Source organism: Porites lutea, chromosome 14 (assembly GCF_958299795.1).
Source record: "Porites lutea chromosome 14, jaPorLute2.1, whole genome shotgun sequence".
Classification (NCBI taxonomy): domain Eukaryota; kingdom Metazoa; phylum Cnidaria; class Anthozoa; order Scleractinia; family Poritidae; genus Porites; species Porites lutea.
The window spans coordinates 6,740,629-6,767,065 of NC_133214.1; the positions used below are offsets into that span (position 1 = coordinate 6,740,629).

At 38.1% G+C, this 26,437-nt stretch overlaps 2 protein-coding genes across 2 annotated transcripts in view; one reads left to right on the forward strand and one right to left on the reverse strand.

Moving 5' to 3' along the window:
- Window positions 1-26,437, forward strand: part of LOC140924628 (uncharacterized) — a 302,908-nt gene that overhangs the window by 209,670 nt on the left and 66,801 nt on the right. The gene's annotated exons all lie outside the window — the stretch shown is intronic.
- On the reverse strand, window positions 14,956-17,368 carry LOC140924673 (uncharacterized). Its single transcript, XM_073374705.1, has 5 exons — window positions 17,281-17,368; window positions 16,771-16,929; window positions 15,742-15,843; window positions 15,361-15,575; window positions 14,956-15,093 (listed from the first exon to the last, which is right to left on the reverse strand). Exons 1-5 carry the CDS (start codon window positions 17,350-17,352, stop codon window positions 15,090-15,092), a joined length of 552 nt encoding a protein of 183 aa, XP_073230806.1. The 5' UTR covers window positions 17,353-17,368; the 3' UTR covers window positions 14,956-15,089.

Below are 26,437 nucleotides of genomic sequence, written 5' to 3' on the forward strand. Positions count from 1 at the left end.
CTGATCTCTCGTGGCATGTAGATTACTAAGAGTGGGCTTTTTGAGACGATCTGAATGAGGATAAGTGATCCGAGATCACTCAGATCATGGTAGATCAAATAAATTGATGACTGCACTCTGGACAAAAATTCATCGGTTCATTTGGTCTACCATGATCCAAATGGTCTGGGAACTCCAATCCTAGTAAATCCTTATCATCCCAAAGGTCAACCCACCCCAAGTGACACCGGTTTCTGCCGAAACAGTTCATCGGCCATACACCACTACACCATATCCACAAGTTCAGCTTTCATTGGAATCTAGTCATACACAAGCAACCAGTGACTGTAAGGAATCCAATCTCATACAAGTAGTGTCTTCCTCAAGTTTCCAGCAGATACCTGGAATGTATGGGGCAGGGTGCTGTTTAGTCTGGCCCTTCCACCTTGGAGCAATCTGGCATAATTCTACCTGCCAGGAGCATAAGCTCCCGCCATCATAGCTCTAGTGGTCCCAAGGGCACACAAGCCTCCCCGCCACGTCAAGGCACAGCACCAGGGGAGGTAAGACCTATTAATCCTTAAATGCTTTACAGCACTTCCATTCTGCCTTTGGATGGAATATAAGTGAATCTATCTGAGACTAACGTTTTTAAGCTAAAGTGTTTCAACATACACTATCCCATCATCTCTGTAGTGTTCTTACCAGGATTTTACACACTGGGGTCCACAGGACCCATAGAGAAGCTGAGAGGTGGTCATGAGGGAGAAAAGCGGGTCACAATTTTCAGATACAGTTAATCCTTTAAGTCCCAATAGTGACCAACAGCAATTTTCTCCTAACAATGTCCATACATTGTCAAAAGATAAGGTTGTGAGAATATAAAAAATGATCACGAAAGAGAAAATGCCTTGATGTTTTATTAAATTCTCTCAACTAATTCTTAAAGGAAATGTATGGAGATCAGTTTGGAGAATTTGTATGTGGATACTGGGGCATAAAGGGTTAACTTAATGCTTTACTCACAAGTCTGAGTAAGAGTGGATAACTCATCTGTTAATACAATTTTACAGCTGTGAATTAGCGTAAAGATGCCATAACCAATTAAATTTTAGCTAATATTATAAGGAAATGTACAAATACGCGTATGTCTACGTACGTTTTGTAATAGGTCTGCTTCTGTTTTGGTCGTGGCTGATCAAATGTTCATGGTTGGACCTGGCGTTTCTCCGGTTCCAGCGAAGCTTGTTTCTCAGATTGTGGCCGACAAGTATGTTGATCTGTGTGATCTCTTGCCTGCAAACCTGCAGGTTAAAGAACCTGAGCCGCAGCTTCAATTATTTAATTTTCATGCAGCAGGAGCCTCTGTTCATTCGCCCTCATCTAACGATTCTTCTGATTGGGAACCGACTGGTTCTTCGGGAAGTATTGTGGTTTGCAAGTCCTGGAACAGGGGGCATTGCACTTTGCCTCTCGCCATCTGCCCATACGCACCGCTGCTCCTCCTGTTTTGGTTTGCATTGTGCAGCAGCTTGTCCAACTTAGTGGCCTAAGCATCCCCGGGAGGACGGAAAAAGGCGTGCTTCGTCCCCTTCAGCTGCAAGTTCCTCTTTGGGAAGCAAGTCTCGCCGCGCTTAGAGTGTTTTCTTTATTTCGTTAATATCATTACGTTAGTATTTTGGTTTGTTTTGTTTTTTCTTGCAGTTTGGCTTTGTTACTTTTAGGTAGGCATCTCACTCGTAATTTGTTTTCTGGGCTTCTAGAATGCCCTCGTTTTTGCGATATCGTGCTTGTATGTAGCTTAATTTTAGTTTGATCCGTTTTGCAATTGGCATATCGCTTACTCAGCTTTTCTTTTATTGTGGGATTTGCTAATAAAAATTAATGTTAACTACAGTAAAAACCCGTGTATAAGAACCTAACATTTCAGAACCTGTTAGGCTAAAATTTCATTTTTAAGCACCCTTCACAAAAGAACCATTTTAGGCTAAAATCCTAAAACAGGTTCTTATTTTCAAAAAAGAAAAATATATATATATATATATATATATATATATATATATAACACAGTCTGTATGCAATAATACTCTAAACACTATAGCATGGTTACATAAAACTTTACCATAGGTTTGATTGTAACAGAATCAGATTAAAATAGTATAGTATTTTGCTTGACGAAGCCTCCAAGAATACTGTTTTTTGACATTAAACGCCAGATCATTTAAAAATTCAGCTTTATTTCTTGAACAAAAGTTAAGAACCTAATTAAGAACCTAGTTAGCCTAATTTTACACTAAATACCATTTACATAAGAACCTGTTTAGGCTAACTTGGAAAAACCTAGGTTCTTATCCGCGGGTTTTTACTGTATTCACTCTCAACCTGACACAAGCTAAAGAAAATTTAGATGCAAAACACCAAGTGCAATTTTTGCTACATATATTTCAATCACATATTTTACGAATCGAGGAAACAGTCATGTTTTACACAATAAAAACGAAGCTAAAGTAACAATAATGCGGAAGAAAACATCACTCACAAAATTATCTTGAGTTTGAGTTGAAGGAACTTCACAACATGACAATCAACATCAAAAATCAAACCTCTGATTGGCACGTGCTCACGTAAACAAAATTTTCCTTGTGATGACCAAATTTGCATCGATAAGATTGTCAGCGAAAGCAACACTTCAGGATTGAACTTTAACCCATTCGCTCCTGGATATTTTGCCGAAAAACACGTTTTGAAGCTAGTCGAGTGGTTTTCTGGTCACTGTCGTGCTATAAAGAGCTAAAGCTTACCACAAACCGGTTTAAAGGGCGTACACTTCACAGCCTTCTGATCCAGATGCAAAATATCAGCTTCCAAAGTTCGGGCATGCGCAGAAAGCAAAATTTTGAGTCTTGACTTTTACTTTTCGCTTTCTCTCCTCCCCTCTTTTTTCACTTTTCTTGCTTCATTTTTTTTTCTCTTGCTGGGCATTTAGTAGGCTTCATTTTGGTGGGAATAGTTTTTAGGAAAGCTTTTAGGATCTTAGGATTAGGTGAAAGGAAAGGTAAGTGAGCAATGGAACAAGATTTACATGGAGATTTTCAGGTCAATGTTACATGTTTTTTTGCCTCTTTCTCCGGTGTCCTTGACTGAATTGTGCTCATTCTGGTATGGTTTGAGAGATCTCTGCACTCTGCACAAGTTAGCGGACAAACTGATGACGTCACAAAGGGTAGAAAGGACGTGGATCTGCACGGGCGGTTACGGGTGGTTCAGGGGTGAATGGGTTAAAAAAAAAAAAAAATCTAACAGATCTTGAGGTACAATCCTTTGCGTTATCACAAATCTGCAAGGCACATGCTCGAAAATAAAATTCACCGGGGCTGAATTAAAATTGGTCACTTTTTAGTTACATTTTCTTTCACAACGCCATCGACATCATCACTTTATCAGCCTCAGTAACAAGTGCTTAATGGAAAATTCTTTTCCAGTAATAATAGCCATCGGCTGGAAAAGTGTACACATCTATTCAAGTAAGAAGGGAATCAATCAGCCAGGGATTTTTACTGGATCTATTTTTCTTCTATTTTCCTATGAAAGTAAGCGGGGCCACATTCATAACAGCCAGGGGAAAATCTCTGGCCCCCAGCTCTTAATGACAGCCCTAAGGCAGTGTTATTGTTGGGAGAAATTGGATGAGGGTCACTACTGGGGCATAAAGTTACTCTTCCAGAACAAAAAGACACCCTATTCAAGATGCTAAAATTAGTAATAGTAAAATTTTTATCTTGTTTAAGATTCAAGACCTTAAAAACCATAGCACGTTCGGTGGCTCATAACAGTTACTGTTTTGGACAAATACAGTATAGGTCACAACTAGGTGACAATGCAGAGAGTGTACCTGCGGGTACAGGTGTATTTATTACATTTCATCTCACCTGTGTAGCAAAAATGTCCTTGCTGTTGTTCACACAGGTGATTGCATGTCTTTGACTGACTGTGTCCTTTACCATAATAATAATAATAATATTATTCACTGATGAACATTCAACCTGGAAAGGGAACAAGAAAAGTAACATGAAAACCCATCACTTCTGAACCACCTGAGCAGATCCACCTCGCATGTACTACAGTGCTTCGGAGATGATCAGTTTCAACAGTCATAGACAACATTAACAAAAAACAAATTGTACATGCAGTGTTCTCCTTGTTAGAAGGTAACCCAGTACTTGACGCAAACTTTTTTTGGACACTAGGCAATGGGCTAGCAAGTGAAATAAATCAATAGCCCAAGAGGACAAGTCACTGGTCAAAAAAAAAGAAAGAAAACCCAGAAAAAATATACCCAGCGGGTAAGGAGCCACTCTACTCCTTCCAGTGTCCAGTCTATAAACTAAATATTTTAAAACAAAATGCAAACAAATAAACACTTCCTGTGTTATCTTCGTTTGTTTTCAGTTCTTTATTAAAACAGTCAATACATTTTACGAACGTCCAACTTTAAACTGATAGAGACAAAAAAAGGAAATTTTCTGTTTTTGTGATAAAAGAGTGGTTGGAATTTGCTTATCCCTTAGCACTACTATTTGAGTACACACACTGCCACAAAACATTTTTTCTGCTAATGAATCCCAGCCGAAAATATGTTTCTTTCAACCTTCGGGGATCTAGAAAACGATGACCTATTGCATCTCTTTCTCTTCATGCTGTGTGTGTGGTCCTCTGGTAAACAAAGAAAATCTGCCTAAGAACCATCGGCCATTGAAGGATGCGCTCTCGTTGATGCACAAAAAAATTCAAAATCAGGCACACCTGTGATAGATTTCACCCAGCCCAGGTATAATTCCATTTCCAATATGGTATCCGTTTTGCGAGTCAATCATACGATTAGGTTTTACATTTAATACTCAAGCTACAGAAACTAAATACTGATGAAGCATATTAGAAAAAAAACTTCCCAAGTTAGGCTCAAGTTGTTTAAAATTTATTTTGTCTACTAAAGTAACTGGTCTAGGGGCTAGTAGGAGCACATTTTTTACTAGCCCAGCGGAAATGTTCACTAGTCCTGGGCAAGTGGACTAGCATTAGTGTCGAGCACTGTAACTGGTAAAATTTGGGGCCTGAAGCAACACTTCTTACCGCCTGCAACTCCTTCAAGGTTTACTAAAATTAAATACGTAGTTTTAAAAAATAAGTAAGTTGTGACTCACATTGAAACGAATGAATATATGGAAGAGTACTAAAGTTTACACAGCTTTTCTTTTTATGGACCACAAATTTTGGAAAGAGAACATTGAAGACAGAGTAAAATTATTGGAATTAAACTTTTTTAAAAAATTGTTGTCTAAAGATGACAACGACAGATTTGCGTGAAATAGGTCTTAAAATGAGGGAATGACGTCTCAGAGAACTTAGCTCCTAAATTTCCACGTGAGAGCAGGGCCATGTCCCTCACACCACTACCCATTTTCCCCCAGGAAATTGCGCCTCTGGTGTAAATTTTTGGCCTTACCGGCCGTGAATGGTCCCTTCAACAGTTACTGTTCCTGCTGAGCTAAAATTAAGGGAGAACACTGACATGGGGAAAAGATCTTTCAACGTTTCAGGATGTGCTAAATAAAAAAGAAGCCCTTTTAGACAATAAAAGCATTGATCTATAATAGATGCTACATTTGTTTGTATTTTCCCAAAAAGGGGTTAGGCCATGCTTTTGGTTAAAACTCTGAACTTCCTTGTTTCTTTGTTTTTGGGTAAACAAGACCAGAAAAAATGATCAGGGATGTTCTAGATAGAAAAGAAGTCTTTTGAGATAATAAATAATAATAATAATAATAATAATAATAATAATGATACCTACAATGTAGTCGCCATATCAGATTTTGTCAAAAGGGGTTAGCCCAGCCTAAGGTAAAAAATTTGAAAAAGTCCATTTTCGTATTAATTTTGTTGCAACCGTTAAGAAGCACTGAATACTCATTTAAACAGTTAGCCTTGATCTAAAGTAAATATATTGACACATGCCAGTCAGAAAAAGACCTGTGTACAACTAACCCTCTATAAATGAGTCTTCAGTGATTCTTTTCAGTGGCTGCTACGAATTCAAAACTGGTTTATTAGATTGTTTGTTTTCGGGTAAAAAATGCTTGACATTAAGATAGGAAAGAAGCTTTTTGAGTCAATACAGATTAATATCAGTTACACATACATGTAGTTGCCATGCTTGATTTCTGCCAAAGGGGTTAGGCCTTGTAGTGTTTAATCTAGGCCATGTTTTTGTGTCATTGACGTGGAATATTCTCTTCTGACGCAACATGAAATAATGTCATAATGACGCAAAAAAGAAGTTACTTTATATGTAAATGATCGACCAAGAGAGACTTAGTGGAAGATACATTTGGCATACATGTACAGGGCACTGTTTCGTTGCAGGGTTATGATAAGGAGTGGTGAGAGTTCGCCGACGTCGAAATAAAAGACCTGGAAAACCGAGGTAAAATAAAAGTCATGATTTTGGAAAGCTGCTTGCAAACCAGAAAACCGCGTAGTCACGCTGAGCAGTTGTGTACACCGTTGACAGAAACAAACGGAGCGACCGTTTCCATTCGTGAAGGCGGTGAAAAGGCCATTGACAGACTACTGCAAAACCTCAAAGACCGCAAAAGCTCGCTGGAATACCGTCTACAATTAGCCCAAGCGACTTTAACTTCCTTACAAGAAAGCTCCAGACAGGGCCTTCCCACTCTCATAAATCCGTCTCAAACTGTTTCGCCTGCCCGCCATTTTTTCATGGAGCTCGGGAGGAGCGTGGTGTCCATATATGGCAAGGCTTTTGTTTATTAATCCAATCAACATTTGATTATTGAATCAAGGCTCAATTTGAATATTGCATTATTTATTTCATGAATAAACTATGGAACCAACAAACGGAAACAATGGCCTGGTTTGACTGTAATAGTTGCTCATTCTAAGGAACTTTTCATGAGGAACTTCAGCCGTGATTAATCAAGCTAAATTTGGTGACATGCAGGGTTTCACTTGTAAATTGCCCAGCATCCTACTTTTATGTGTGTTCATGCACCTGTAGAATAAAAGGCATTCTTTAAAGACAAGAAAATTAGAGCTCTTATTTTAAAAGCAACAAAATTGGCATGAAATGAAATTATTTAGCAATTACTGAATGAGGCCGAGTAGGATATGAAGAATTATGCAGATTGAGGTGGATAATACCCTCCAAGATCTGCATAATTTTTCATATCCTACTGAAACCTAGAAATCCTAGAATTTTATTTTCAAGCACATGCTTTGCCGATTTGTGGTAACGTGGTGGATTGTACCTCAAGTTAAAGTTAGAACACTCCTTTTCATTCCTTAAGTCTCGCTTCCTATGACAAGGTGTCATTGATGCAAATTTGGTCATCACAAGGAAAATTTCATTTACAAAAGCAAGTGCTGTCAGATTAGGTTTGACTTTTGATCTCCATTTTTATTTTGTGAAGTTGCTTATTAGCGTGTAAAGTTCAACTCTGTAAATGATGTTTTCTTCCACATTATTGTCACATTAGCTTGGTTTTTTTTTTTTTTTTTTTTTTTTTGTATTTTAATGAATTTTTTGTTTTGTTACGTTTTACATTTTTTTACATTCTGACTTATGAACACGGAACACGTACGGAAAAAATACAAAAAACGGAAAGGAAAACTAAACACTATACAACACAGACTAACACACAATTACATACTTACAAAAAAGAAAACAAACGAAACAAAAACCAGGTACCTTCTTTTCTATTTACATGAAAAAAAGTAAAATAAAATAAATAAAAAATAAAGATTAATAATAAATGAAGTAAGCGCAGAAGAGATCGTATCCTAATCAGTTTTATATTTGCCCCATTTCATATTGTGGGTCTCCAACTTATTTTTTGACTTAGCGATCATTGTCTCTATTAAGAAGACAGTATTAATTTTGGAATGAAGAACTCTGATGGAGGGAGGATATTTGTTCTGTCTACAAGAGTATAGATATTGTTTTGCCAGTAATAAAATATGATTCACAAATATCTCATCCTCACATCCAATAATACCAAACAGTATATCTTTGTCTGAAAGATTTTCAATCTTGACCTTATGATCAACAAGCCATTTTATAACCTCAGACCAGAAATTCTTAGTATAATGACAACACAGGAAAAGATGTTCGAGGGATTTGTCCGATTCACCAAACAAGGAGCACGCTGGAGATGGTATAATACCAATTTTGCATAAGAAGGTATTTGTCACAAGGCATCTGTTTAATAATTTATACTGAAATTCGCGAGTCTTTGTATCTAAGGCAACACGATATGGCAAGCTATAGGTTTTTTTCCAGTTCAAAGTGTCATTAACAAAATTAGCATCAAACTTTAGTTTAGCAATTGGTGGAGTGACGATTCTGTCTCGAAGTTCTTTATAAACAATTTTCGAATACACTTTTTCAAGTAAAACAATTTGACCACTTAAGCGTAACTTAATCTCATCACGCAAATTGAATGGTGTGTCACCTGTATAGATGCAGGATTTCAACGATTCACGCCATTGAGTTGGTAGAGCGTCTATTAAAGAGACAAGCCTAAAGGCATCTAGCGGCGAAAGGTTCAAGACCCTCAACTCGCTTTTGATTATAAGTTCATGTTTATTCGAGATTAAATCACCCACTCGAAAGATCCCTTTCTCAGCGAGATTTCGAAAATACACAGACTTGTCACCAACACAAATAGATTTGTTGTTCCAAGATAACTTTTGACAAGTCTTTTCCATTTAAATCCTGTATATTTAAATTATTTACCGCAGAGCAATTTGCAAAAGATTTTAAACATTCTTCATAAAAGGATGGTAATTTGATAGTCAATTTCTTCAAATCAAAGTTGCAACATAAGACTAATTTACCACCAACAGGTTTCAGATAATGCAAAAGGATTATTTTCCATCCACTCGGTTGATCATTTGCCAATTTCTTGCAGCAAAGTATTCTTTGTGTTTCAATTATGGAGTTTAAATGTGGGGCTTTAAGTCCTCCATCTTCAATATCACTGATAAGTGCAGAGCGTTTAACTTTATCCTTTCCTTTCCATATAAAATCAAAGATAATTTTGTTCGCTTCTTTCACAAATTCTTTATCCAATGATATCAAGCTCGTGCGAAATAAGAATATAGGGAGAATAAAGGTTTTGACAATTTGAATTCTCCCTATGATAGTCAAATCCCTCCACCTCCAGATTCGTAGCTTAAGTTGGATGGAGCTGATTAATTCATTGATGTTTAGCTTTTGTTTTGCTTGAATGTCATAGGTAAAATGTACTCCTAAGATTTTAGCTGATCGTTTAATTTTTATGCTGTTCAGAGCGGCTTCTTGTACGGTACAGGCTTGGTTACCTAGTAGCAGAAGCTCTGTCTTTTCGTGGTTAACCTTTAGGCCAGAGCAAGTTCCATAATCTTCTATAAGTTTAAGAAAGTTTGTTAGAGAGAGGTCATCCTTTAAAAACCCAGTCAGGTCATCTGCGAAAAGACTTAATTTGATCTCTTCTTTATCGACTTTAATACCACGAATGTCATTACTGTTACGTATGTTAACACATAAAACTTCTAATGCTATAATAAATAAGTAAGCAGAGAGAGGGTCTCCCTGTCTTACTCCTCTTTCAACTGCAAAGGATGAAGTTGCAAAGCCATTATTTAAGACACAACTAGAGACATTCTTGTAAAAAGTGTGGATCCATTGAATAAAAGATGGTCCAAAACCAAAAACGGATAACGTTCGAAATAAGAAGTCCCTACTAACTGTGTCAAAAGCTTTTTTAAAATCTATACAAACCATTCTTCCGTCAATACTGTATCTCTTTGAGAATTCCATAACGTCCTCTATGGTTCTGACCGCGTTGAAAATGGTTCTACCCTTCACATATGCAGATTGATTGAAATGTATGATGTTTGGTAAAACATTCTCCAATCTCTTAGTAATGGCTTTTGAACCGATTTTAACATCAACATTAATAAGCGAAATCGGTCTCCAGTTTGATAAGTCCCTTTTGTCTTTGTCCTTCTTTTCTATTAGGGTACTAATGGCTTCTTTCTGAGAGTTTGAGAGCTCACCATGATCATAAGAGTAGTTTAAGCTGTCTACTAATAGCTGTCCTAAGAGGTCCCAAAAAGCCCTGTAAAATTCGACTGTTAGTCCGTCATTGCCTGGTGACTTGTTACTTTCAAACAACTGAAGACTTTTGTAACACTCTTCAACCGTTAATTTTCCCTCGCAAATTTGAACATCAGTTTCAGAGAGTTTTGGCATTTCAGGATTATTTAAAAAAGAGTTTAACGTGTGTTCAGATGGGCTAAGGTACCTTGGTTTTGATTCTGTGAAATATGACTGTTTCCTCAATTCGTGATCGAAATGGATGTGCATCAGGTATTTAAACATTTGAGTTTCAATAGCAGGTGAAAGTTGCACTTGGTATTTTGCACGTTAATTTTTTTGATCTGCCAGTTTCAAGCTTGTTGACCATTCACCGACATATTACACCTCTAAACAAAGAGGTAGCTCACATACTAATGAGACACGTATCCTAATCAGCTTTTGACTCATCAGCAATTGACTCGTATTTCTGGACACGTATTACAAGTATATTTTGGTTCACTTACAATCCTCCTCAAAAAAGTGTTTCAAGATTTTTTTCTAAGATTGTTGCCAATAACAATGCTGACTAAAATCGGATTGGATAATAATTTCAGTTCTTGTTAGCCGTTTTTTGGGGAGAGCTCATTCTCGTAAACGACCAGCTCTAGCTTACGACCACTTTTTCAAATTTTCCGCGGGTCTCCACAAGAGCTTTGACTGTACTAGAAAGTCTGCCTTCCCCCAACTCAGGCGAGCAGGTCATTTTACATGCAAGTACAAATTAGAAAAGAATAGAATAGAAAACTTTGCTATTAAGTGTCAGAGCCATATAGGGACATTCCACCTGCACCCTCCCTATGAAAGGCATGATTCTGACTGGCCCTCATCTCTTAGATTGTGATTCCTACAGTTCCCAAATCTCCCACTTTCCTAAGGCCTTGTAGTAATCCAGGGTTTTTGTTAGACCCAGGACGTTAGGACCTTTACTCGGCTATTTCAATTCTCGTCCCGGCTATTTTATCAGGCAGTGCTTATAGATATTTATAATTTTATTCCCTGTTGTTAAAACAGAAACCGAATAACAAGAATTGTATCTGTTTTTAAGCACCAAATGCTTTATTTAAAGGAACTGAAGTAGAAAGCCAAATTGGCCAGAAATAGCCCAAAATGCACCCTGGGGCCTTAAAAATTCTAAAATTTTCTGCGAGTGCCCCCCTCCCCCGACTTGGCACTGCATGCAAAGATGGCGGCTCTTCCACCATCTTTAGTCCCTACTATTGATACATTTGTCCTAGCTACTTCAAATCTTAACAAAACCCTGTAATCCGAGATTCCGAGAGGCCCTTGTGGGTAAAATAGATCTTGTCACGGTTTTCAACGCCATAATGACAACTAGGCAAACACGTGAGAAATTAAATTGTTTGTATGAGAATCCAATGTCGAATAATTCCCGTAAAATGGTTGTTCTAAAAAAAATATGAATTTTAGACTAAAGCTAAACAGCAAAGAATTTTACTAACAAATTTTTGGGGCTCTTACTCAACTTAAATTTCTCCAGAAGCTTGCTTTAGATTTTCCATATATTTGTCTGCAATTTTTCCCGGGAAATTTTTACAGACAAATGTATAGAAAAATTTAAAAAAACGTTCTAGGTCTTCTAGTCCATGCAACGTCCTCAAATGTTTTCAGTAGAATCCTTAAGAGTGAAGCTTTAGTTTACAATTCATAGTTTTTTCAAAGCAGCCGTTTTACGGAAATTATTCGACATTAGATTCTCATACAAACACTGTAATTTCTCACGCGTTTGCCTACTTGTCAAGATGGCGTCAAAAACCGTGACAAGGTCTATGCTAATTCCAAAACCCTTTATTGTGGTTCAAATATTAGATTCCGACAGGGTTCTTCTGGATATTACTTTAAAATTATGCCTTCCGTGGGGGAGGGAGTGTGGGGTGCGGATAACAAATGGAATGTCCCATGGCTTGGGAAAAAAACCCTTATAAATTTGGGGACAGAAAAAAGCACGGCATGCATGTTCACCAAGGCTCAGCTTATCGATGTACGGACAAGTGCAAAATAAGAAAATAACTTATAAAGTCATGAAAACAGAACACATTTAAGGATAGGTTTTACGCAAAGTTTTGTTAATTTAAAGACATGAGCTTAACAAATCATTGAGCAAGTAACCGCAACTTCGTCAACTATTTCTCGTTCCTTGAAACGAAAAAGTCTTAACTGTACTCCCAGTTTTAAGGTAATTACAAAGCGCAATGGCACATAGATTGTTTTCATAACTAAGACGTTAATATTGAGAGTGTAAATAAGAGAAATTCAGCTTACCTAGTCTACTGACGATGCCCAGCTCGGTCGATGATCAGTTCGCTCGTTAACAAGGATGGCCCCGCATTGATTTCTTCAATGCGGTTCGACATTTGGCCAATCAGAGACGAGTTAGGTAGCCACGTGATCAGAGAAGCGTAACGCAACGCATGCGACCAAAACTGGCGGGAATTTATTGTTTTGTTGTGTTGTGTTTTTTTTTACATGGCGATATTGGCGAACCCAAACAAAAATAAAATTCTCCCCCAGGCGGTTTTTTGGTGTTTCTTTCAGGGATGCAGCCGCCCAAAAGCTGAACCACAGTCAAACGAGAAAATGATCGGGGTAGGGTCTCTCGGCCTTCTTTAACCTTTTTTTAGCTTAAAAACACTGAAAAATGGTGTTCTAAGAACAATCCTTTTTAAACCAAATAATTTAATATCGATTTTAATTTTTCATGGTTGCCGAATTGGATAAGGTGATGCATGATTTTCTTGTGTTAAGCGGATGAAAAAAATCACTTGGTGCTTTTGTGAGTCTTAAAAACGATCACAATTGACCACTCCAGAAATACCATAACATACCATAATGTTCTTTGTTTGTCACCCCAAAATTTTGCATAAGCATTGTCTTCAGTTTCTCTTGGGAGTTAAAATGGCCCCAAGAGAAACTGAAAACAATGCTTATGCAAAATTTTGGGGTGACAAGCAAAGAGTATTATGGTATGTTATGGTATTTCTGGAGTGGTCAATTCCAACCCAAATTCTAAATCCTCGAAATTTTTGAGTATTCTATATCACGATTCCAAACATCCATTTCGGCGACGAAAAAACAAAGAGGAAATTTCAAGTTTTGACCCAAAAGGAAAGTTTAACTTCTTGGAAATTATCCGGCAGATAGCTCTACCACAAAAACAAAATTTTATTTTATTTTTTAGCTCCAACCTAAAAGTAATAGAGGTTAATCTCTTGGAAAATAATCTAAGATGGCTCCTTCCTACAACAGTATTCTTTTTTGAATCAATACGCAATTTAACCATTTTTGGAATCACTGTAAATAAAAGACACTTCAAATTTCGAGTCAAAAGCTAAGATAAACCAGTAAAGAAATTTCCAACGCGTCCCCATTCCAGCATCGAACTCTTCTTAATTTATTTCAGCTCCTGATTTGAGTGACTTTGACAACATTTTAAAATATCTTCAAACGTCGTTTTTTTTTGGAGATGCAACTTCAGCGCGACAGAAATTGCATCGAATTGCGCGAAAAGGGTAAAATTAAATGCGCCTTGAAAAGGACTATTTTAAAAATGGTAAAAAAAGAAAAACTCAGAAAGAAAAAACACGCGAACAGTGATAACGTGAATCTGAACGGATTGATAGTGCACACTGTGTAACGAATAAAGAAAAAGAACGGAAAAATGGAACACAAAAGGGAAACACCGAAACGGAACGCAAATGGAACGTATATGGGAACGCAGATAGACCACACAACGTAACTCAAACTCAGAGGGAACGTGTACGTGACCTAAAATGGAAACGCAGGTAGGTAACACAAAATGGAAGTAAAACGCAAACGGAAAGCATACGTGAACTGAAGTAGAGACGCAAGCGGGAATACATGCATAAGGAAACGTAACGGGAACGTTTACGTGAACTGAAATGGAAACGATGATAGAAAAGGAAAGAAAACGCGTACGTTAAATAAAACCGAAAGGCGAGATAAATCGATATAGCGAGAAAATCTTATTTGCAATAGAAATTTCAGATTGTCCATTTTCCAGAAAGTGCTTTCTCCAGTACTGGGCAAAACACGGAACGTCTTACTCCATAGATTCTTTCATCGCCTCGGCTCATGGCGGGCACAATTATTATTCCTTTGTGTAAACGCAAAAAACCTTCCAAGCCTCGTTTTTGAGTGAAAATCCTTTTATTATTACGCATGATGACCAGGCTAGGAAGGCTCATTTACATGCACCTAAAAGAAGAACTATTAGACCCGCCATTTATGAAAAAAGTGTATAACCGCCAAAGAAATGACAGACACCGTATTGTACTCTGAACCAAGTGTGTTTATTCCCTCTGTAATTTACTTTAGTACATTCATATGAAAGTTTACCTAATTGGCTTACAAACCGTGTACAAAATATATTTCCGCGGCCACTACATATTCCGCCATTTAAATTCTTAGTTTTCACATAGCTTCCTTCTTAAGAAGTGCATCATCACGGCTTATCAAAACAATAATACGAAACTAAAACTAAACATTAATAATAATATAAAAAAAGAAAAAAAAAAAGAAACTCCACCAAGGAAGATATCCAGGTATTCAAGCCTATAAGTATATTATTTTAACATTATTTATTTTCTCTACAATCCAAGAAACGTATTACATTGAGTGATCAATAACAATTTCTGAATTAATTATCACTTGGCTGAAGGCAAAAATAGTAAACTCAGAAGAGTTTACCCAACATACCAGCCAACCTCACCCTCGGAACGAGGTTGCCCACGCGCAAGTAATTTTGCACACCGGTCGCCGGATGAAGTGACACACCTGTTTGGTCCTTCCCCAACTATCTGGCACCCAATTGCAAATTCGGTTAGATGCCCAATCACACACCCTGTTACAAATACGTCTCAGGAGCTGTCGTTTCTTACCTAAGAAAAGAAAAAAGGCACAGTACAATAAGTGTATATTAAGAGCCGAAGATCAGGATCTAACAGCGTGTGGCTGCCGTCAGTTTTGAAACCTCTCAAACTAAAATGGATTCGAAATGATTTAGGTTTTACAGACTATCGTAAAGCCGACTTATAAAGCATTTTTTACGGGCATACACCTTGTTCTCATTTGACTGAGCAAACACTGTAAACTGAGTCGTAACAGAGGCCAAAACTTCTTATTCAGCTTTATTCACTCTCACTTACGTGCTTTCAGAGCATTTTCCCGGGTTAGGTGTTTGTCTTGTTTTGCTAAAGTCAATGGGATTTACGTCTCCTTTCATCACTGCGTAGACTGGCAGCTTGGCACACAAACGTGCCATTTCATCACTTAGCTCTGATCGGTCTTCAAGAGTTCCTACAACTGTTAGGTTTATGTCAGTTCGAGCCTTTGGCAACCCTCCATCTGTTTTAGGAGGTACCTAACCATAAAAGAAAGACAAACATTAAAGCGATAGAAATCCAGACACCAGGGCAGCCGCGGTGGAAAACTAATGGTTTTTGTGAGCTAGCATTTTATCCCGTAAACTTCCTGATTATCCAATTGGCTTGAATCACAAAGATGATTTAACTGTATATGGCACTTACCAATGCTAAAGCTTTCATTAAGTCGGCGGGCTTGAGAGCGTCATCAGTTGAATGGGTCAAATAGCAAGCCTTTGCTGCTGGCAAGCGTATCATTGTCATTTTCTGCAGGAAAAATGGAATTAAGTAGAATGATTAAATCTATATCGACAACCAGCACCCCTTGGAGGTCACATTCTCACTGTCACGCGAACTTTCACGTCATTTTAGTGAATGGAGTATTTTGGCCGTTTTGTTGAGTCAATGGACTAATTCCAAGCCTCTGAGGCGGTTAGCGTTGGCTGTGCGTGGAAATCACAGTCTCGTCAAAAACATTTTAAAGAAATTCTGCTAGCAAAGTGACGTTTTTACGTTAAAGTGCCATATCGTTTGTTGATCAAAAAAGAAAAAAAAAGAAATATTTTTGGTGAATAGTTTCGGCAAGGGTTCACACTGTTCAAAGGTTTTAAATTCTGATTTATATTGGCGCTTCAGTAAACTTTACTGATCTGTTGAGATTTAATTTAAGATGCATGACTTATCGTGTTCAATAAACTAGTTAAAACTTTTGTTTAAAAAATATATCTCACGCAGAACTTTAGCCTGACCCCTATAGAAGGGTCATTAAGTAAATCTGCTAGGCTTTTATGCATTAATTACCCTATTCAGATAGCATTTATTTGGAAATGATTAGAAACGTCGCTTCAATGGGGCTGCTAACTCTCAGTCTTCTTCTTTTACAAATCGTTTGCGTTTTGGCTTGTTTTAGTTTGGTTTTGCTTTGTATTTTTTCTTCGCTTGTTTGTTTATTTTTGGTGTTCGTTTGTTTGTTTTTTAATCTTAAGTATGAAAGTCTTAAAAAAAAGACGGAGATGGCACGAACGTCAAAGGCAATTATATTGCAAAGCTGAATTTTAAGACCACTTTGAATCATGTAATTTCGGTTCATAATTGATAATTATCCGAAACAGGTTACAAACTCCCAAGGACGCTAATCCCGATCGCTTATGTGCACGGCGCTTTCCTCCAAGAGTGAAAATAAAACTCTATTACCTTTTTAAAGTCGTAGACTATATCTCCTGCTTCTTCATCAGGCGAAGTCTTTGGTACGTGAAACGTTTCTGTTTCCTTTTCAGCGTCAATTTCGATTTTTTCGTCATATTCTTCCCCAGTGCCGCTCGACAACTTCAGTGAGTATTTTGTCACGGAATCCTGTAAAGAGTGGTGAGTAAGTTATATAAATTTTATAAATTGTCATGAAAAAATGAAACATTATTTAGTTGAAAGGGCGGTATTTAGTGCAGTTAAACTTTAACCCGCAAATCCGGCGGCTGGTTGTAATAGTTGGGGCAATTTTAAAAATCAACACCAAGAAGGGAAAATCTGAAAACGGGTGAGTAACGAAGCTCTTTATACATTTATTGTTAAAATGATTGACTAATTGATATTTCAAAACGGAAGATGAAGATTTCAACCCACTAATAATAGCTTACTTTACAAAAGTGTCAAAGCGTAGCATTATTAACACAACTAGGAAGTAACGATTTCTCATACTAGTCTTACCTTTTTCTGCACAAGAAAGGAGGTGGACTGAACGATGACAGCCAGCAGCGCCAGACAAGATAAGAACAACATTTTCTGGTGAAAAAATTAAAGCGATTTAGTACAGTTGAATTATAACCGTAAGTTCCTTTCGTGTTTTCCTTCTTGTAGTCCAGCTGTTATCGACCAAAATTGTTCACTTTTATGATAAAAGCATGAAACTTTGCTAGATTACAACCAACCCTAAGACTAACATTTCTGGATATGGAGCCAAGCCAAATTCAACACTGGACACGAATACTGCGCAGGCCCTAAAATGGCCTACATGGAAACGAGGCTGTTAGTGGAAATCCTTCTAAAATACCATTTTTGAGTGTTTCTGTAAATGAAAGTCGTAGATATTGTGGAAGACGACATTTGTTTTGCTGTCATGCTTTCTTTGGTGTCACGTGACCCCTCCTTCCAAATATGGCGAGGCTATTGTTGGGTGTCCTGTGCTGAAGCTGTCTTCTGTGCATTTGTGCTTTTAAAGGTGTGAGAAGGGGCACCTTTTCAGGCAAGTTCAAATGATAACACTCTTGCAACTATTTTTCAATTATCTAGGGCTGTTTTTTACCACACAAATGCAAATCATTACATGAAAACGAGGCAAAAATCTTTTCAGCGGTTTGAAAAGCCTCCGGTTAGCCCTGCTTGCGTCATCTTGTGTTGGATTCATAGAGCATTGCCCAAAAGCCTGAATTGATCAAAAATTGTGATCGCACGGCGTTTTTGCAGAGTTTTTTTCTCCACAGACGACAATCGAATGTCACATGACAGACTTTTTCCTTAAATATGCCATATTTAAGGAATTCAAGAGCCCCACTTTCTGATAGTTGTATCCACAAGATAGTTGTAGATGTCATTGTATCTAAAGAGTAGGTTGTACACCAGTTTTTGCCAATGGTGAATCGACACCGTCTCAAAGAAGCAGTTTTTCTTTCATTAAACGAGTTCATAGCCACAAGCTGCCACGATATACCCCTTAGTCAAAATTAAAACCTTTAGACTTGTTTGCCACAGAAGTGTTGTTCCCTATACATATTCCATTCATACACTGCTCGACAGGTATGTTGCATGAGCACTACTCGAGTTGAGGAAACACTATGAGGGTCACTTTATCTTCTTTTTCATTTCTTGCCTCGTTTTATTGAAGATAATGAGGGCTAGATGAACAAACGCAATTGAACTAACTCTTTCCCCAAACGCTTTTGTTTGCACTTAACGCTTGTCAACCAGGAAAAAACAAGTGCAGCCGACGTTCTAGCTGTCTATTTGGGGCTATCGTGAAACGTCACGTGCAAACTGCACTCAAAAGGAGACGCAAGAGGGAGGGGTGTTAATCGAGAGAGCTTGCACGCAGGCTAACGCAAACGCAAGGTAAAAAATGTCTGTCCGACATGATGGGATCTAGGATAATCAAATGGGCTTGTTTATCTCACCGTGCTTGTCCTTAATTACGCTTGCATTCAAATTGCTCCCGTGAACAAGGCTAAAGACTGTTTTCTCTTTCAACAAACATATCCCACAAATTTTTCGATTACATTCATTCAGTTGGCAAATGATGTCAGGGATCTCAATACCAATGCAAGCTTAGATCTGGACTCAACGCCCACCTGACACTGACATCATCTTCTTCGGCGTTCATACTATACATGGATAACTAGCATCGCCTCATTGGTAGAATGGGATCTAATTTAACCGTTGATGATCACTCAAACTAGTATAAAATGTCTGGACCACGAAGTAGTTGTCAGCCGGTTTCAGTTTATGCAAACGAGATGCAAGAACGTTAGCTCATGTTTGGTGGGATGTGTGCAGCACAGTTTTAAAGTATGCGGAATAAATTTTCTTAGGATTAGGGATCTACAACACTAGTAAAATCTCATTTCACCACTTGAATTCCCATCTTCTCATTCATGGAAAGATTTCACTGTTTCGATTATTATTCTTCACCGATTTTAGAAGGGTGTTTCTGTTTTGTTCTGCACATAAATGGATACACAGATTCGTTACTTGGTGCACCTACCATCATTTTTAATAAGGTGACTTGCGGTTATATAAGCAATGAATGAGCCACACCCTTCTTTTACAACTCAGTTCTGTTACTGAGCTGCTGTTCATCTGGTACCAGTAAACTGCCTGCTGAGCATTTTGAACAATATGAAGCTCGCGGAATATGAGCTAAAGCTAATCTTTGTCATTACACATGGCGCCAAATACTCCAAGCAGCCTGTCTACAGAATAAGTTGGGCTCGTGGAAAAGATTAACATGCTGTATATACGGCTGGTTTGAGAACGATGATCTTAGGGTTGAGTGGGATAATAAAGCCGCCCAAGTCACAAAACCCCATACGAATCTCTTCCTACCCACTGCAAATCCTTAGCATTTTAATTTTTTCAGCAGTTTCCATTTTTATTGGTTTCTGATTAACTGGTCTTTTAAAGATAGAACACTCACTTGTGGGTGTAAAGTTAGCGATAGAAACCGGCTCTATTGGTTGGATGTTTCGCTATTTTCCTTTGATTTGGAACTTTCTGTCGCGTAAAAGGTCAACTTGTCTGTGGCTGGATCGATGCATAAAACGTTGACATTATCAACTTTTGTGGTAGAAAAAGATAACATTTTTCTAGGCTTAGATGAGTACACGACCATGGATTTCATTTCTGTAACGTTTTAAAATATTGTAGTTCTTCCAATATAATTGGTTATGAACCTTTCATATGAGGTACACTTTCCTAAATTGAAAAACATTAACCGAGAAGTCGATAACTGAATTTAAACTTACCCTAATTATAAGGTAACGAGCGCTCTTTGGACCTAAAGTGTACCGCCTTAGTCAGGTTGCATCACGGCTAGTGCAATGGCTTGAAATGCTCAAATCATAGTAATTTTGTGCCAATTATTCGAAAATTCTCTTTCATTCGAGTGGTGTGAATTAACCATCTGTAGTTGCCTATAGCTTGTCTGTCTAAATTGTAATTTGTTTGAGAAAGTTTTCAAGCACCGCATCTTTTGCTGCTACTGCTCCTCAACTGTGGAATTCATTGCCCTACGCGATTAGGGGTAGCCCCTCAGTAGCATCTTTAAAAAGACACTCAAGACATTTTTATTTCAGAAAGCTGTGATTTTATGTGCTTTTTAATCTCGTTTTTAGTAGGTTTTATCATGATGAAGTTTTTTTACGATTTAAGTAGTCTAGGTAATTTTTATAGTTTAGTGTTGACAAAATTGTTTTCACTCTTGTTGGTAGGTTCATGCACTTTTTGCATGTATACTTTATGCAGTCTTAAGGTTTTCTGTTTTTTTTTTTTAATATTTTTATTTTTAGGCGCTGATGAAAATAGCAATATTGATAATTATTATTATTAAAGATTACCGTTAGAAATATGAGTAAAGTTAAGCTAATTCCTTCATCTATTTCAAGTAGCTCAGTTGTTGTTCAATTATAAGGGATAAGCATGCACTCTAAATATACTCTGCCTTGACGGCATACGTAGCAACAACTTTGCTTTTTTTGTGAAAGCGCTCGACGTTCTGTCAGGGAGCTGAGTTTGAAAGGCTCAATTTCTTGCCCTTAACGGGGAGAAACATGGCCTTTTTCATTACATTCAGTTTGATCATCTTGTTTATATTTTCATGTGTTAATATAAAATTTAAAGGAATATCAATTTGGGAGCTATAAAATGCGTATTTCAAAAATGGTCTCTACAAGACTATCCTATCATCTATTTTTTAGACATAATAGCGATATGGGGAGGCACGATCGCTTGCTACTGCATGACCTGTTTATTTTTAGCTCAAAGACTGTTCTATCTCACGCATTTAATGTAAGCAACAACCGGTAATATTAATTTCAACTTGAAAGGATCAAATTGGCATTTCTTCAAAGTTAAGGTGGGAGAGCTATTTGGGCCGGGCCATCTCCTGGATTCAGCACCTTGTAACTGATTCATTCGTTTATTTGAATATCATAGCTTAATGCAGTATCCGAACGTGGAGGCTAGAAACTGGAGCTAGCTTTTAAGATCATCAAAAGGATTTTTGTCTTGTTTTTGAGCGGCGCTCTACATTTAGATGGAAAACAAAAGCCAGAGTGCCATACAATCACAATTTCTGATCAGTGCAAGCTTTTATGCAATGTTATCTGAATCCACCCCCAAATGACCGCACGCAGTGCTAACTGGAGGCTCTTCAAACAGTTAAAAAGATTCTTGCCTTGTTTTCATGTGGTAATTGACATTTGTATCAAAACAAATCCAACCCTTGATAATTGGAAAATAGTTGCAAGAGTGTTATCATTTAAAATGGTGTGAATCGGTGCCCATTCTCACCCCTTAAAACGCCCAATGCACAGAAGACCACTCCAGCACAGGACACCCAACAACGGCTTCGCCATATTTGGAGGAAAGGGTCACGTGACACCAAAGATAACATGACAGCAAAACAAATGTCTTCTTCCACGAAATCTACAAGTTTTATTTACCAAAACACTTAAAAACCGGTATTTTTGAAACATTTCCTCTAACAGCCTCGTTTTCATGTAGGCTATTTTAGGGCCTGCGCAGAACTCGTGTCCAGCGTTGAATTTGGCTTGGCTCCATATCCAGAAATGTTAGTCTTAGGGTTGGCTGTAATCTGGCAAAGTTTCATGCTTTTATCATAAAAGTGAACAATTCGCTATATTTTTGGTCGATAACAGCTGGACTATTGGTCTTTCTGTGCAAGTTTGTGTTTGAATTCGACCTTTGACATATTCACAAGTTTCTTTATCAATTTTATTAACGAGCGCCGGCTAAGAACATGTATGCTTTCCTTTATCCCTGTATAGACCAGTCGCTATTGATTTTAAAACCTTACGAGATAGAAAAATTAGAATTCTAACCTGACTTCACTGAAGTGTAGACGATAAGGGATAGTGTTAATAAGGGGCACCCAACGACAATTTTCGGAAAAATATCTGTTCGGAAGACGATTTGAGATCTAGAATTTTCGGAACATTTGTTGTAAAATTTCTTGCTTGCCTGCCTCCCCTAGGATTTTCGAACATATAAAAAATGGTATAATTGCCTATTTTTAACGGAGTTTTACCCTAAAAAGGTCATCTAGAATTTTCGAGAGCCTTTTTTCTGGCTGAAATTTTCGAAAAGGCGAGTTTTGATACCTATAATTTTCGGATCACTAGACTTTCAGCTAGGAAATCCGAACCGATGAAAAATTTTTAGGGGATAAAAATATGCCTTTATCTACCGTTTAAATACTAAAATACTTTTCACAATGCTATGTTTAAGTGGTTTTGAACTATATTCTCGTTGGGTGCCCCTGGTTAATTGATAGAATTTGAAGGAACGAAATTAAAGAAAGTGTTACCGTATTGCACAGTGTGCGCAAAGCCTAAATCCCAATTCCTTAGGTTACCTTCATGGCGTGAAAGCCTTGGCATTAAAAAGAAATGTCATTTGCTGCTACAGGTTGTTGCTACATACGAAGCTTTCGACAGCCAAAATAACAGATATCATTTTTCAAAAACCATACAAGACAGGATCTTCTTCGTAATGAAACCGTTTAAATGGGCAAATTCACGTGAAGTTAAATTCTCTTACCATCTCGGTAAAGTTTTTTCTGGACTGAGGGTCTCTCTCTAGCTCTGTGGTCCGCACTGATATCCCAAAATGGAACTGTATAAAACAGTGAAAACAACTGCTCCTTTTATATCATCTGAGGAGTGATGTGTCCAGAAGATATCACAACAAATAAGGGAAGATGAACTTGGTTTCAGCGCTGTGGAATGTTCTACTGCTGAAGCAGGCTTAGATATTCCTGGAAAAAGGGGGACGTTGGAGGGTATCCAATACCGCAATATCGTAAGAAATATTGGCAAATACCGAAATACTGAGTCAAAAATCGACCAAATACCGATACCACAGTTATGATCGGTCACGTTTACTTAAAGCTGTATCCATCTCGCGTGTTTGTTTACCTCAACCATGTATGCACCAGAACAACCTCATGCATTGCGAGAAAACGTGAGAAGGCCTTGGGCGAGATCCATTCAACCAAAATTTCCGGAAAGTTTGGTCTAAAACTCAATGGATCGGTTCGGTCCAACCGGAAAAGTTTCGAAAAAACTGGTCCACCTTTTGTGGTGGACCACTTTTCCCGGTCGGACCGGTCGGAATTTTGGTTGAATGGATCGCGCCCCTTGATCGGTACTACGATCGAAAATCCCGGCCATTGGATTCCCGTCCAATTTCGTCATAGATTGTGTAATCATCATTTACCCTCAAATCTAAAGTCTTAGGAATATTAACTTTAATTAACTTGTTTAGCTTACTGTGGTTCGTGCTGCACATTTTATTGACCTTTATTAGACAGGAGAGCGCAAATAAATGGTACCGCAGTACTGTGAAGGATCTTCTTTACCGAATACCGTTAACCAAGTGGGAGAAAAACCGCATACCGTAGGCATTACGAGCCGCAAGGTCGATTTTCGTGCACGCACCAGGGATCCTTAATTTCCATGGAGATACCCACAAACTGGACTCAAGTAACTACAAGACGTTAGTCTTGACACATTTCCTTGCGCACCTCAGGTGTGCGCATTAATCGCTTTCTGTCAGTTCATCTGTCAATAAATTCATTTTAGGACAGGACACCAATTTGCGTCAAATATCAGAGCTTGTCTTCTGCGCGCCGAATTTATACCATCGGAGCGAGATATTTTAACTCAGCTATGGTTCTCGTCAAAATCACTTAATGAAAATACTTGAATTCTTGGTTGGTGTTAAAAAAGGGTCTTGGTGCAAGTCTTGGAACAAAAAGAAATATTTTTTTCGTTTCTTAAGCGAAAGGCAAAATCTAGCGCTCAATGAAGGTCGAATTCGAACCCTCCAAAGTAATAATTATTTGGTACGTTACCTGGTAAGTTACATATTGTCGCCGAAATGGTTTCAAAAGTTCAACGTGAAGAGTTCTGGATGTTATTTCGCATTATGTCCGAAGGACAGAAACTGTGTTCGCCGATATAAGGTAAGAGAGACCTTTATTATTTAAAAGGTAGAGGAGCAGCTTGTTATGGCTGTCGCATGCGGAGTTCGAGCACATCGGTGAAGCCGGTTTGACGACACTGAGGAAAACTGAGGAAAATATCTACTTGTCTTTGGTATTGTGTATATCCTCGATCACGCACAAATATTATAATTCAAAGGGCATTTACAACACGCGCCAAAAGAGCCGTGATCCCGCCAAAATGCTCGAACCATCTAACAGAGTGTAAAAAGGGGGCTGGTAGGCAACACACGACTTTTACCTCGTGCCAAAATGCTGCTTGTTCCAAAAATTGTTTTCTCTGGTAGGTATATTAAATTCTGGGTTCTACTCTTTGAATGAGTAAATGTGAATTTTGCCGCTTGTTTCATACTGAGAGGTCATGACACGCATGTTGATTTTCTGCGGTTATTGTTTCTGGTCGGCATGATTTGTCCTCCGATGCAAGAGCACTTTCTTCGACCTCTTTTGAAACGTAAATCTCTTCCTTTGCGGCTAAATAAGAGTTTTAGGTTGTTTAGTCTTCTCCAAAGTGCCTCCTGGATCTGAATAGCTAAAGGCGATATTCTTTTGTCCCGTGAATGTGATGGTTTCCTTCAATTTATGTCACGCTGGGCCCAGCTCGTTTAGTATTTTCTGCACGATGTTAAATTTTCACCGAAAGTGATTTACAGATCCAAATTTCGAGGAATGGATTATAGGAACGCATTTTGTGAAGAGAGATTTTTTAAGTAAAAAGAACTCGGATCCTTAAATCGATCGTGTTTGAGCTAGCCAATTGCAATTTTCATATCCTGTGTTAGTTCGGATAATTCAGTAGGTTATTCTCTCCTCTCCCTCTTAGCTTACAGGCGGCGCGCCCAAGTTTAAGAGGTGAAGAGAGATTTTTTTCAAGGGTAAAAAACTCGTAGCTTGAATCGATCATGTTTTACTATCTAGCCAATTGCAGTTTTCATGAGCTATGTTAGTTTGGATAATTCAGTATATTTTTCTCTCCTCTCCCTCTTAGCTTACAGGCGGCACGCCCAAGTTTAAGAGGTGAAGAGAGATTTTTTAAGGTAAAAAACTCGTAGATTGAATCGTCATGTTTTAGCTAGCTAGCCAATTGCAGTTTTCATGGGCTGTGTTAGTTTAGATAATTCGGTAAATTTTTCTCTCCTCTCCCTCTTAGCTTACAGGCGGCGCGCCCAAGTTTAAGAGGTGAAGAGAGATTTTTTTCAACGGTAAAAAACTCGTAGCCTGAATAGACCATGTTTTACTACCTAGCCAATTGCAGTTTTCTTACGCTGTGTTAGTTTGGTTACTCTCTCCTCTCCCTCTTGGCTTCCAGGCGGCACGCCCAAGTTTAAGAGGTGAAGAGAGATTTATTTAAATTAAAACACTCGTATCTTGAGTCGATCATGTTTTACTAGCTAACCTATTGCAGTTTTTATACGCTGTGTTAGTTCGGATAATTCAGTAGGTTATTCTCTCCTCTCCCTCTTAGCTTACAGGCGGCGCGCCCAAGTTTAAGAGGTGAAGAGAGATTTTTTTCAAGGGTAGAAAAACTCGTAGCTTGAATCGATGATGTTTTACTACCTAGCCAATTGCAGTTTTCATGCGCTATGTTAGTTTGGATAATTCAGTGGATTATTCTCTCCTCTCCCTCTTGGCTTACAGGCGGCACGCCCAAGTTTAAGAGGTGAAGAGAGATTTTTTTCAAGGGTAAAAAACTCGTGGATTGAATCGTCATGTTTTAGCTAGCTAGCCAATTGCAGTTTTCATGCGTCGTTAGTTTGGATAATTCAGTAGGTTATTCTCTCCTCTCCAGGCTCTAAGCTTACAGGCGGCGCGCCCAAGTTTAAGAGGTGAAGAGAGATTTTTTTTCAAGGGTAGAAAAACTCGTAGCTTGAATCGATGATGTTTTACTACCTAGCCAATTGCAGTTTTCATGCGCTATGTTAGTTTGGATAATTCAGTGGATTATTCTCTCCTCTCCCTCTTGGCTTACAGGCGGCACGCCCAAGTTTAAGAGGTGAAGAGAGATTTTTTTCAAGGGTAAAAAACTCGCAGCTTGAATCGATCATGTTTTACTATCTAGCCAATTGCAGT